At 37.6% G+C, this 12,746-nt stretch overlaps 1 protein-coding gene across 1 annotated transcript in view; it reads left to right on the top strand.

Moving 5' to 3' along the window:
- The first annotated feature begins 6,360 nt into the window (after window positions 1-6,360).
- LOC148978802 (NACHT, LRR and PYD domains-containing protein 12-like) overlaps window positions 6,361-12,746 on the top strand; it is a 49,662-nt gene continuing 43,276 nt past the window's right edge. The window contains exons 1-2 of the mRNA XM_089130762.1: window positions 6,361-8,224; window positions 10,534-10,704. Coding sequence (XP_088986888.1) covers window positions 6,765-8,224; window positions 10,534-10,704 — 1,631 coding nt within the window. The 5' untranslated portion in view covers window positions 6,361-6,764. The remainder of the gene's footprint in view (window positions 8,225-10,533; window positions 10,705-12,746) is intronic.

Below are 12,746 nucleotides of genomic sequence, written 5' to 3'. Positions count from 1 at the left end.
ATCTTTCTTTCGCTGATCTGAACTTACAAATATGCTTCCAGATGTTTCATAAATGCATCTGAAGTTTTCGTTCACCTTTCTGACACATATCTCTCGTGGGGAAAAATGTATATGAAATTTATCCTTATTCTTGTGCATTTTGTATAGTAATGTAATGTATATCAAGAGAATACTGTGTATTACATATATTGTATGCAGGTAATGATTCTGTTCTTTCCTGTCACAACACAATTGCAAGACTTTCACTTTGTTACTTGTGTATATGCTGTAGTGACAAAGAATGTACATTTTATTTGAATTAAATCATATTTTCAATTACATTTATTCAACAGGTTTTATAAATCACGTTTGAAATTGTTGATAAATGTATTTCTAATTTTAAATGTTAGCAGATAATATTAACTAAATGAAAAGGCTAAATAAAATGATCAGCATGATAAAAAAAATGGCAACAAGAACATTCTTTGTGTAAAATATATAATGAAATGCCCTGGCATGTATCATCCGACAGGAAGCCAGATTGTAATTTTCATATGGTGTAAATTCCTCTTAATTAAATTATCATTAATTGTGATGGTGCAAATGCATATGCTAACAATGAGTAGTGGGATGGCCATGGTTACCAGCCCTGATTCCCTGGTTGAAGTGACACTTTCTTGACGGATGAATAATATATCACACACACGTTTACTAGTATTCTCTTTTAATTGTAACAGCTCAACCTAATCATAGCCTACAATGCTGAAGAATCATCAGGAATAAACAAATATTCTCAGAAAACATTGGACACTAGGCTACAATATTTCCAGGATTATATACAGTAGAAAATGTACAATTACCCCTGAATAGACTGAATAGATCTCTTGCGCTCCTAAAAGCTTCTGTCGACAAAGTAGTAGCAGCAGATAAATACAGATATAAATGTAAACTCATAACTTATTATCACTAAAATGAAATAGAATACGGACGTTTACATTCACACATGTACACACAACATTGACGCCTTCTCTTCCAGGTTAAAAAGCTGTCAATCAAAAACTCAGTGGCCAATGAGAACTCACTGCTGCTAGCCCCGCCCCCACGAGAGATATGTGTCAAAGTCGAACGAAAACTTCAGATGCATTTGTGAAAAGTCTGGAAGCGCATTAGTAAGTTCAGATCAGCGAAAGAAAGATGTGAATGCAGTTAACATGCACTGTAAAATGCCTTTTTTTTAAATGATATTTTATTTAGTTTCAATTGCATTATTTTCTTGAAAAATTACGTTCATTATTATTGGAACTAGTGTTGCACGGTGCACCGATACTTCAAATGTATCGCGATACTCGGAATTTAAAAACCTCACGATACCTAAATTTATTAGTATCGATACTTTTAAGATTGACCGCGTTCCAGATTTGTAAGAGATGTATTTAATGTTGGTGTGTGCAACGCACACTTCCAGTGCCTCCCTAATGTATGGACGTCTGTGTTTCTCCTCACGCACACGGCAAAGAAGCTGCAGCTGTCATGAGACAACACTACAGTGAGACAGCTGCATGCGCGAGCGAGCACAACTGATACTGTGGCCGTCGGTCAGTAGAGGAGAGGCAGTTCACAGAGAGTCAGGACTCTTCCCGGTGGACTGGGAGTGTTTCGAGGCCGCGAGGGCCGGTCTGATAGTTATAATTTGCAAGTTCTTAGCAACACCATCTGGCGGCCTGTAGGCCTACACAATAGTCTCCGCAGCGGCGATAGATTGAAGCGCGTGTCCACTCCGAGCGAAGATGGTGCGTGAGCCGCAAAAGACTGTATCCGTGCAACTGATGGCAGCGAAAAAGAGCTTGATGAAAAAACAACAACAGATTTTAGCAATGTATCTCTTATTTAATAGCGAACTAAATTAATTATCTGCTAGTTGGAGATGTTTTATTTATTTTTGTATTAGGTGTACAAGTTCCCCCCCAACTTTCATAGATAGCATAAATAATTAGCAAGCTGCTAAAATAACACCAGCTAAAATGATCTATGCTATATGATTATAATCAGAGCATGTGCATGTTTGTCAGTGATTTACAACACAGGCGGCCGCCTGGGGCGCCATCTGCTGGACGGGGCGCAAATTGCAGAATTGAAAAAAAGAGTGTATCGTATGATGAAAGCTGCACACACGCTGTACACTTTTACTGTGCATTGTCCACACACTGCTTGTTTTTGTACATTTCTTTTACAAGATTATACAATCCTAAAAAAACGACTGAGTCACTCTGACAGGCAGCTGTCAAACTCACGCGCGTTGCTCAGCAACCGGGAGTGGCGCGAAAACATCTGATAAGCTGGTTTTAGCGCTTTAGTTTCCTCGGTGTGTTCTGCGGTTCCGTGCCGTCGGCTCAAAATAGTCCTCGTCGGCTTTGTTTCGCCCGATTCGACATGTTGACAAGGGGATGCCCGCGTATATTCAAAACGGTAAGCATGCGCTGCTTTGTTTACGTTATGTGTAACGTTATCTGCAGCGGCAGCGTCGGTTTTCCTTTTTGAATGACGAATATAGACTAATATATCTGCAGAAATAGAAAGTTGGCTCATTGCACGCAGACGCAGAACGCACATTCTAGCTGACAGTCGCCTGTTCTCTTTCAGTCATGGTTCAAGTGCAGCTTTTTACCCCGACGAGAGGGGACGAGAGGCGACATCGGCTTTCATCAGCGCTAGTTTGTCGGCATTATACCTTCAATTGGTCTTCGTTTCCTGTTTACACTTCTGGGCTTCGGGCCGGGGTATATATGACCCCAACAATTTATTGAGTAATTGTACAAAAAATATACATTATTATATTTTTTAGTTTACTTCTCATCTATTCATTAATGCTGTGTTTTTGGAGATATAAATTTTTATCCATTTACCACACAATTCCTACTACACCATTAGCTTGCATATGAAAAATTATTTTTTATGATACATTGCATTTATGCTCTAGTGCTAGGCCTTCATTTCTGTGTAAAAATTTTCAGATTTATGACGGATTTTTCTATATTTTTCTATATATATATATATATATATATATATATATATAGGGGGGGGGGGGGGACTCTCGCCTTGGGCACCAAATAACCTAGAGCCGGCCCTGCTTCATGTTTATAGTGCCCAACAACTGTATTCTGCTTTTTTGTGACTGCAAATCATCACGCTTCCTCTCAAAAACTGGCTTATTCACTAAATTTGTGTGCTCAGTTTTAATGTGACACTGGAGTTTGTATGGTCTCATGCTATCATTTGCTAGCACCTCAATGCAGAACACACACTGCGGACCACAGGTGCAGATCGGACCCCGACTACTCAGGATCATATTTATACGTTTTTTGATGGCTCCTGTCTCTTCCCTTAATGCGGAAACAATACATTTTAATGCTAATATGCACACACACACACAAAACGACATCAGACATCACTCCAAGCACAGGCACAAACGCTGACTCTGACAGAGAAACTGTTCACTGATGAGCTCGAGCCGCCTTCAGGTCGCCATTTTCAAAATGTTTAATATTTAATTTGTATTTTGCTGTAAGGTTAAGGCAGCTGGTATAGGGGTCTGTTGGCATCTCCATGTAGTCCTATTGTGTATTGCATTTTTGTACCCTTGAGCAAGCTGAATTCTTGTTCTTTTTTATTTTTAAAATTTTTCTACTTTCAATATTAAATTAAAAAAAAAACACTGAATGAATGATACACGTTTTGAGGAGAGCATTTGAAAATGATTAAATATATTGTGAACTTGAAATAATGATCAAGTGACAAAAGAATCAACAATTCATGAATCATTAAATATGATTGTAAAATGATACTAAACTGCAATAGAGACTGTAACAAATTTTCCCTCTCAATGATTTGAACACAGTGCTGATGTCTATTCACTTCTACATTTAGAGGCATGACTCACTATTTATGTTATAGTGTTTGTTGTTGCTGCTAACTTCACATTCTTCATTATTTTCTTGATTCTGTTATTTTATCCCATGTTATTAATCTCAGGAACATATATTGCCATCTCCAGGTCAAACTGAAACCAGTGCTGATCTGTTTCCAATGTTAGTTTAGCTGCAGTATGTCAGAGGAGCGAGGAAATGACTCTCTCTCTAAGACGAGTCTCTCAGAGGAACAGAGGTAAGACTGCGTCTGTTTTCACAATCATTTTAAACTACTGAAGTTTTAGATTGAAGAAGTAAGCATTCACTTATATTTGCAAATGCTTTTCAGAACTTCTCATTTAAAAAATAGCATAAAATAAAATTATTTTGTGGCCGGTAGATGATAAACATCTTAAATCTGAAAAGGAAAATTAATATTTACAGTCTAAATCGATATTTTCTGCCTCTCCTTCAGCAGAAGTGTTACACTGCAGTACTAAAGTTGTGTTATAGGCTAAATGTACAATGATTTTTAAAATTAAAATGAATGTAAAAAATTCTACAAAAAGTTTTCAGTAATGATTGTGCAAATGCTTTATAACATTCCATCTGTGAAGGACCGAGAGTTTGTGCCGTTATCAGACACTGATGAACTTCTGTAATTAAACTTTATCTTGTCTCTATTTGTTATTAGTGAAAGATCAGACTCACATGTGCCCAGCTCTGTGTCTGTGAAGAGTGACTGCTCAAAAGATGGTGACCTACCGAACTTCAGTGAGAAAAAGACATCTATCAAAAGGTATTTTTATGTTTTTTACATTATATAGTTATAATTTCTACACAATGTGATGAAACTCAACTAAATACAACTATAATTCACAGAAAACTTTGTTCGCTAGTCTGATTTCCTTTTTACTGAACTCAGTCTTGAGCTTCTCTCCAGTAACACAATAACACAGAACGCCACTAGGGGGCATAAATTTACCAGAAAACATCATGCTACCAAACATGAATAAATCCATCTGTAGGAGCCATTTGTTAGATGGTAAAGTTTTTCGTCCACTGGATTGTGCTGTGTATAATTAGAGCACCTGAGCAACAAGTGTGTGTGTTGGTAATTGGGAAGCACACTGTTTTTTGACCGCACAGCAGAGTGTCTCGCGAGGTGGATTTCTTATGCTGTCCACAAGGTATGGCTTTGTGTGTGCGTGTGAATGAGGAAATGCCACAAGACGTTTTAAGACAAGTTTTGAGATCATCAAGGAATAAAGAAAGACATTTGTTTGCATCTACATCCGTCTGCATGGACTCTGTTTGTACGCTTCTATACTTGCTTACTCCTATTATCAACGGCAATGGCATTGGAAAGTCAATACACCATCTATCCAGTCATGAGAGGGACAAATACACAACTATACTGTATTTAATTACCATTTCTAACACTAAACGTCCTCTTATAATGAGACTGAAGTATCTTCTGTAGTGAAGTGTTTTTTCTCTCTCTTTTCTTTGTTTCTTCTGTGATGGATCAAGTTCACATGTGTCCAGCTCTGTGTCTGTGAAGAGTGACTGGTCAAAGGATGGTGACCAACCCAACTTCAGTGAGGAAACACCATCACCAACCAAAGGGTATTTCATGTGTTTATTATGTTTGGTCACAGACGGTGTTAGAAAGTGTATCAATTAATATTTAGCATAAAGCTGTACAGTTCAAATATTTACTGAAGTATATTTTGCTAAAAATCATTTACTAGAGATTTTGGTTATACATTTCCTGGAAATGCAGTATTTAGTTTTATTATTATTATTTTTGCTAACAGGCTTGAATATGAAACATTAGATTCAGATTTAAAGACTCACAGGAAACACAAGAATTTCACAGAGAATCTCCTGTGGATCTTCCAGGTAAAAAAATGCTTACATTTTTATAAATATTTAATAATTATAAAAAATAATAGATTATTTATCATGTTTTCCTGAAAAAGTACTCACTAGAAATGTCATTTCTAATTATTATTGACAGTTTACTTTTCATTTTAAGAACCCATAAAATAAGAATGAAATGTGAAAACAGTTTATTTTTATTTATTAATAATTACAGCTAATTAAAATGTTTACGTTTGTACTTTTATTTAATTTGTTTTATAAATATCGATGTATGGTTTTATTTAATTTGAAATATTTATTTTGCTTTGTAGGATCTTGAAAGCAAAATAATCACCTTACTGAAAAATGAGCTGGAAAAGTTTAAGAAAATATTACAAAAAGAGAACACACAATCCTTAGTGGATGACTTTAATGCGAACAGATGCCGTATTAAAGAAGCAGCTCTTGATCTCGCACTACATTACCTGAGAGAGATGAAGCAAGATGAAGCTGCTGATGCTCTGAAAGGTAAGAGACTCATGACCATCTGTTAGATTAACACCTATACATGTATGGGAGAAAATTAAGATTAAAACTGTCTGTTTGTTTTTCCTGTGTTTAGATGAGCTGATCTTTAATCATCAGCTGAAATGTGGCCTAAAGAAGAAGTATCAATGTGTGTTTGAAGGAATTGCAAAGCAAGGTGACTCCACACTCCTGAATAACATCTACACAGATCTCTACATCACTCAGGGTGGCAGTGAACAGGTCAATACTGAACATGAGGTCAGACAGATTGAAGTTGCTTCCAGACGTCATGAAGCACAAGAGATACAGGTTGAATGCACACATTTGTTTGAAGCGCCTGAACAAGACGAGGAGATCCGGACTGTACTGACAAAAGGAGTCGCTGGCATCGGGAAATCAGTCTCTGTGCAAAAGTTTGTTCTGGACTGGGCTGAAGGAAAAGAAAATCAAGAAATCAGCTTCATATTTCCTCTTCCATTCAGAGAGATGAACTTAAAGGAGAAAGAAAAACTAAGTTTAATGGGTCTTATAACTCAGTTTTTCCCAGAGACAAAAGGACTGAACCTTACAAGAAGGAATCAGTTCAAAGTGCTGTTCATCCTTGATGGACTGGACGAATGTCGCCTTCCTCTGAAGTTTGATTGTAATGAGACGTTGAGTGATGTATCGTCACCAGCCTCTCTGGATGTTCTCCTAACGAACCTCATGAAGGGAAATCTGCTTCCTTCTGCTCTCGTCTGGATCACCAGCAGACCAGCAGCTGCCAGTAAGATTCCTCCTGACTGTATCGACCGGCTGACAGAGATACGAGGATTCAGCGACGCACAAAAGCAAGAGTACTTCAGAAAAAGATTCAAAGATGCGAAAATGGCCTATGAAATCATAGATCATGTTAAACAATCAAAGAGTCTCTTTATCATGTGCCACATCCCAGTCTTCTGCTGGATTTCAGCCACTGTTCTCCAGAACATTCTGGAGGAGAAGAGAAATAATGATGTGAGAAACACTCAGGCTGATGAGATCTCTAAAACACTGCAGGAATCAAACACTGAAGACACTCCCAAGACTCTGACACAAATGTACACACACTTTCTCCGCTTTCAGATCCAGCAGAGCCGCCGGAAATATGATGGAGAATACACACCAGATGTTTCCTGGGATAAAGACGCCATCCTTTCACTGGGGAAACTGGCATTTCATCATCTGGAAAGAAACAACCTGATCTTCTATGAATCAGACCTGAAAGCCTGTGGTCTTGACGTCTATAAGGCATCAGTGTACTCAGGCATGTGTACCCAGATCTTTAAGGAGGAAACAGGGATCGTTCTTGGTACCATGTACTGCTTTGTTCACTTGAGCATTCAAGAGTTTATTGCAGCCCTTTATGCACATCTGTTTCTAGACATCAAGAAGACAAGTGTGTTTGATCATGAGTCTACAGAACAGGAAAACAGAAATGAAACCATGATTGATTTTCTCAAGACTGCAGTGGACAAGGCGCTGGAGAGTGACAATGGACACCTGGACCTTTTCCTTCGCTTCCTCCTCGGTCTGTCACTCCAGTCCAATCGACGACTCTTACAACGTCTGTTGACACAGCGAGACGGCACTGACCAGAGCAACAAGGAAATAGTTCAGTGCAACAAGGAGATAATTCAGTACATCAAGCAGAAATTAGAAGCTAATCTTCCTGCAGAGAGATCCATCAATCTGTTCTACTGTCTGAATGAACTGAACGACCAAACTCTGGTGAACGAGATTCAGACCCACCTTAGCAAAGGAAGTCTCTCATCTGCTGACCTTTCACCTGCCCAGTGGTCTGCTTTAGTCTTTGTGTTGTTGACATCAGAGGAGGAGCTGGAGGAGTTTGAGCTGAAGAAATTCAAGAAATCAGACGAGTGTCTCATTAGATTATCGGCAGTCATCAAAACCGCCAAAAGAGCTCTGTAAGTAATTTAATGTAATTAGTCATGTTTTGGTCTCATCTCCTTTATCTACACTGCTCTGTAGTGATATCATATACCACATATTTTCAGCAAAACATGAACTTCGGTTAGTGAAGGATGAAGCACACTATTTATGTTTGTTTTATCTAGTAAATATTTAAAAAATACTAAGATATGGAAAAGACTAGTTAACCTGTAATGTCAGTGTAGCTCACCCTCCTCACTGTATATTTACTGTTAATCAGTCCCTCCAGGATTTACGATTTTTTTTTGTTGTGTTTCTTTTTTCTTTTTTTGCGGTCAGAATGCGGTCTGATTTTGTGGTGGTAATTTCCAGAAATTTGTGAAAAAATTTGCGATATTCATATTTTATTATTATGACATTATATTTACCAGAATAGTATGTCAGATGCACAATAGCCATTTATGATATAAATCACAAACAAAATGCAAAAATCTTGTTTATTTTTATTTTTACTGTTCTTTTTTTTTAATTGTGCTGTATTGTTGTTGCTTGATTAACATTAATAACACTGACAACAGCAGGTAAATTAGGTTTCTGTCACTTTAAGACCTACTACAGTAATGACAAACGTCCCAATCAGTTATTACTGATAGTTTTACGTAAATACTTGCCAAGATGAATATTTTGAAGTAATTGTAGCTATGTGTATTTGTTCAAGCGCTATAAAGAGAATTCAATATTCTAACGCTGACAGGCGGTGACACGCAGTCAGTCAGTCACACACACACACACACACACACACACACACTGCAGTCAGAGACAGACTGTCACTCGACTGGCTGAAATTAGTTTTCTTTCACGGTATACTGTGCTTTTAATATTTCTTTTTAGTACCATTGAGCATATCATACTTTTTGTTATGTCATTCAATCATGTTAAACGCGTTAATAAGTTTGCCCTTGCCTACTGCCGAATGAAAACCTTGGCGCTTATATGAGAGGGCAGGTGAGACATTTGCTTGCGCAACATCTGTATCCACATAAAAATACATTTAAACTTTAACTAAACCAGAGATATTTTAATTGGATGATTATAATGTAATGTTTTGTGAGATATTTTTCATTTTTGTAATTATTTTGCCGTTAAATTAGGAATTATGCAGAATCGCAAAAAAATGCGACATTTTGTTGATTTTTGCTTTGTAATCAGCAATCGCAGAATCGCGGAAAACGAGTGACTGGTTAAAGGGTTAGTTCACCCAAAAATGAAAATTAAGTCATTAATTACTCATCCCCATGCTGTACCAACCCCGTAAGACCTTCGTTCATCTTCGGAACACAAATAAAGATATTTTTGATTGAATCTGAGAGCTGTCTCACTACCACATTGGCTGCCCAAGGGACTGGCTCTTGACGGCCCATAAAGTCATTAAAGAAAAGGTTTAAATATTCCATGTGCCTACAGTGGCTCAATTATAAATTTATCAAGCGACGAGACTACTTTTTGTGTGAAAAAAACATAAATAATGTCTTAATTCGACTATTCTATTACTTCCTTATGGGCGCATGCGTTAAGGACGAGGACGTTCTTCTCCTTCGACAACTTTTTGTTACCGGCTGCTCCGCTTAGGAGTATTACCGCCACCTACCGTATAAGATGATGTGCTGATATAGCTGGAAGCGCAAAACTTTCTGTTTACAAGCAGAGGAAGATGCGCGCTGTACTTACGCTTTTCAATTAGCGTATTTTCCGCACTACAAGGTGCACTTAAAAGCCTTTAATCTTCTCAAAAAACGACAGTGTTCCTTATAATCCGGAGCGTCTTATATATGGATCATCATTTTATACGGTAGGGGGCGGTAATACTCCTAAGCGGAGCAGCCGGTAACAAGAAGTAGTCAAAGGAGAAGAACGTCCTCGTCTCAGTTCTCGCGCATGCGCCCATAAGGAAGTAATGGAATAGTGGAATAAAGTCGTTATTTATGTTTTTTTCACACAAAAAGTAGTCCCGTCGCTTGATAAACTTATAATTGAGCCGTTGTAGGCACATGGAATATTTAAACCTTTTCTTTAATGACTTTATAGGCCGTCAAGAGCCAGTCCCTTAGGCAGTCTATGTAGGACTGATCCAGCTCTCAGATTCAATCAAAAATAACTTTATTTGTGTTCCGAAGATGAACGAAGGTCTTACGGGGTTGGAACAGCATGGGGGTGAGTAATTAATGACTTAATTTTCATTTTTGGGTGAACTAACCCTTTAATGTAAAATATTTAATATTTTTATACAGAGAATGTAATCTATACATTCCATCCAATTATTTTATGTGATTTATTTATTTTGTAGGTTAAATGATTGTGACTTAACAGACAAAAGCTGTTCAGCTCTGGCTGCAGTTCTTGGATCAGACAGCAATCTGAAAGAGCTGAACATGAGCAATAATAATCTACAGGATTCAGGAGTGAAGCTGCTCTGCACTGGACTGAAGGATATAAAGTGTACATTGGAGATATTGAGGTAAGTGGTATGTCAACAGACAAAAATAAATAAATAATTAACTCAACCAAAATGAAAGGTGTGATTTTGTTTTAGATATTCTCTTTACAATATATATGAGAATGTGTTGTTTGGATGTAAGGCCACTAGAGCTGAAACGATTCCTCGAGTTACTCGATTACAAAAATTCCTCGAGGCAAAAAATCTGCCTCGAAGCCTTGTTAAATTCCTATGACGTGCACTTTACACGCACGCAGGGATCTGATTGTTTCACACGGACCGTTGTTCTGGAAGCACACCATACCGCATGATACATTTGACTTCATAAATTGCAGAGAATGTCTAAAGTTTGGGATCATTATATGTTTATAAAGGGAGAGAACAAGATGCAATGTGTCTACTGCAAAGTATACCTGGCAGGGCTGCCAACTCTCACGTATTCAGCGTGAGACTTGCGCAATTCGATTTCTCACGCTGAAGTGTCAATCCCTTTGGTCAAATGCCTGAAAGATGAGTTCGTCTATAGATCTACCTGTTGAGCCACTCGTGATCGACTAGTTTTAAAATATCCTGTAATCTAGTGCAAGCGCGCATGCGAGATGTTGAGCTCCTAACCGCTGCTCGCGTACGACGGCAGAGAAGTAAGCGAGCGCGTGCACCCATGTCTCTCTCACGCGCCAGTCAGACCAATTGCGGCAATTCATCTTATGCTTAAACTTTTATAGTCACGCAACAAAAATTTCAGCATACATTCACTGTATACACCGGGACGTGATGAAGGAACAAATATTGTGAGACACACAGACACACACACTCTGATGTTTGTCTTGAGATTACAGTTGAAAAAGTCTGATTCTTATTTATAATTGTTTTATTTCCATTTTTTTTAATTGTATACATTTGTGTACCTGTTTGGGTACCTCTGTGGTAACCATAATGTTCTGACATCTTGTGTTTAGTATCCTAAGTTTTAGTATTTGACCATGATTTTATTCTGAGAAACTTATAGTGACAGTTATGTATTCATTTGTGTCAGGAGTTATGTAATGAAAAAATTTCTCGATACCTTTAAATGCGATTCATATACCTCTAAATAAAATCGTTTCTGTATAAAGTATAAAATCACTAACTGGGTAAATCTTAACCATAATTTTGTAATGAGTCTCCTTGACCTTAGGAGAAAACTGGGCATGCATAAATCAGGTAAAAGCTGTAAAATCCCCTCAATTTTACAGGATTCTACCCAAAATGGATGGGTCTTGAGAACCAATTATACTTACTATTTTCGAGTTTTTAATGTTCTTTATTAAAGGGACACTTCACCCATTTGTATTAAGCTTTGTATCTTTAGAAACCCAGTCATATTTCTGAATGGTCATGGTATATTCCCTTATTTTTCTGAGATGGGAGAAATAATGATTTAAGTGTTTTACTTCCTGCTAATTATGACTTAAAAATCGTCATATTGCGTCATAATAAGCAGGAAGTCATATTTCATTAAAATGTGTAGAAACTACAAACATTAGCTCATTATTATTCAAGGGGGTGGGACCCACTCACCCTACAGGCCTATGGGCTCTATGCACGGCGTTATTTCCGGTGAAGGATTAAGGATGCTCGATAACTTCCGCCGATCATAGAGTCCAATGCAATACCGAGAATTTATATTGAATTTTATACTCCATGGTTATACTAATGAAACGTTAGTCACAAAAACAGATAAAACAGACACCCCTCGTTGTGTTTATGCTTCTCTTTAAAATTATATTAAATAAACATAACTATATATAAAATTACATCTAAACGTATGTACGTTTCGTTTCAAAGACGGGAGGACAGTAAATATTGAAGACTCTGCCATAATCCCGTTTTCTCCGGTTTTCCTCCGCTTTAATCTACACAACCGGAAATGGACGAGCATCCTTACGTCAAATTCGGAACTTATGCGTGCATATAGCCCATTACAGATCAGTGGGTGGGACTTCACTTGAAGATGCTGAATCAATATCTGCCATCTTGTTTGGAAGTTAAGCTAACAAGTGCTGTGGAGATAGGAAGTATGA

Source organism: Pimephales promelas, chromosome 5 (assembly GCF_988280905.1).
Source record: "Pimephales promelas chromosome 5, fPimPro1.hap1.1, whole genome shotgun sequence".
Taxonomy (NCBI): Eukaryota; Metazoa; Chordata; class Actinopteri; order Cypriniformes; family Leuciscidae; genus Pimephales; species Pimephales promelas.
This window is presented reverse-complemented; position numbering and strand designations above follow the sequence as displayed.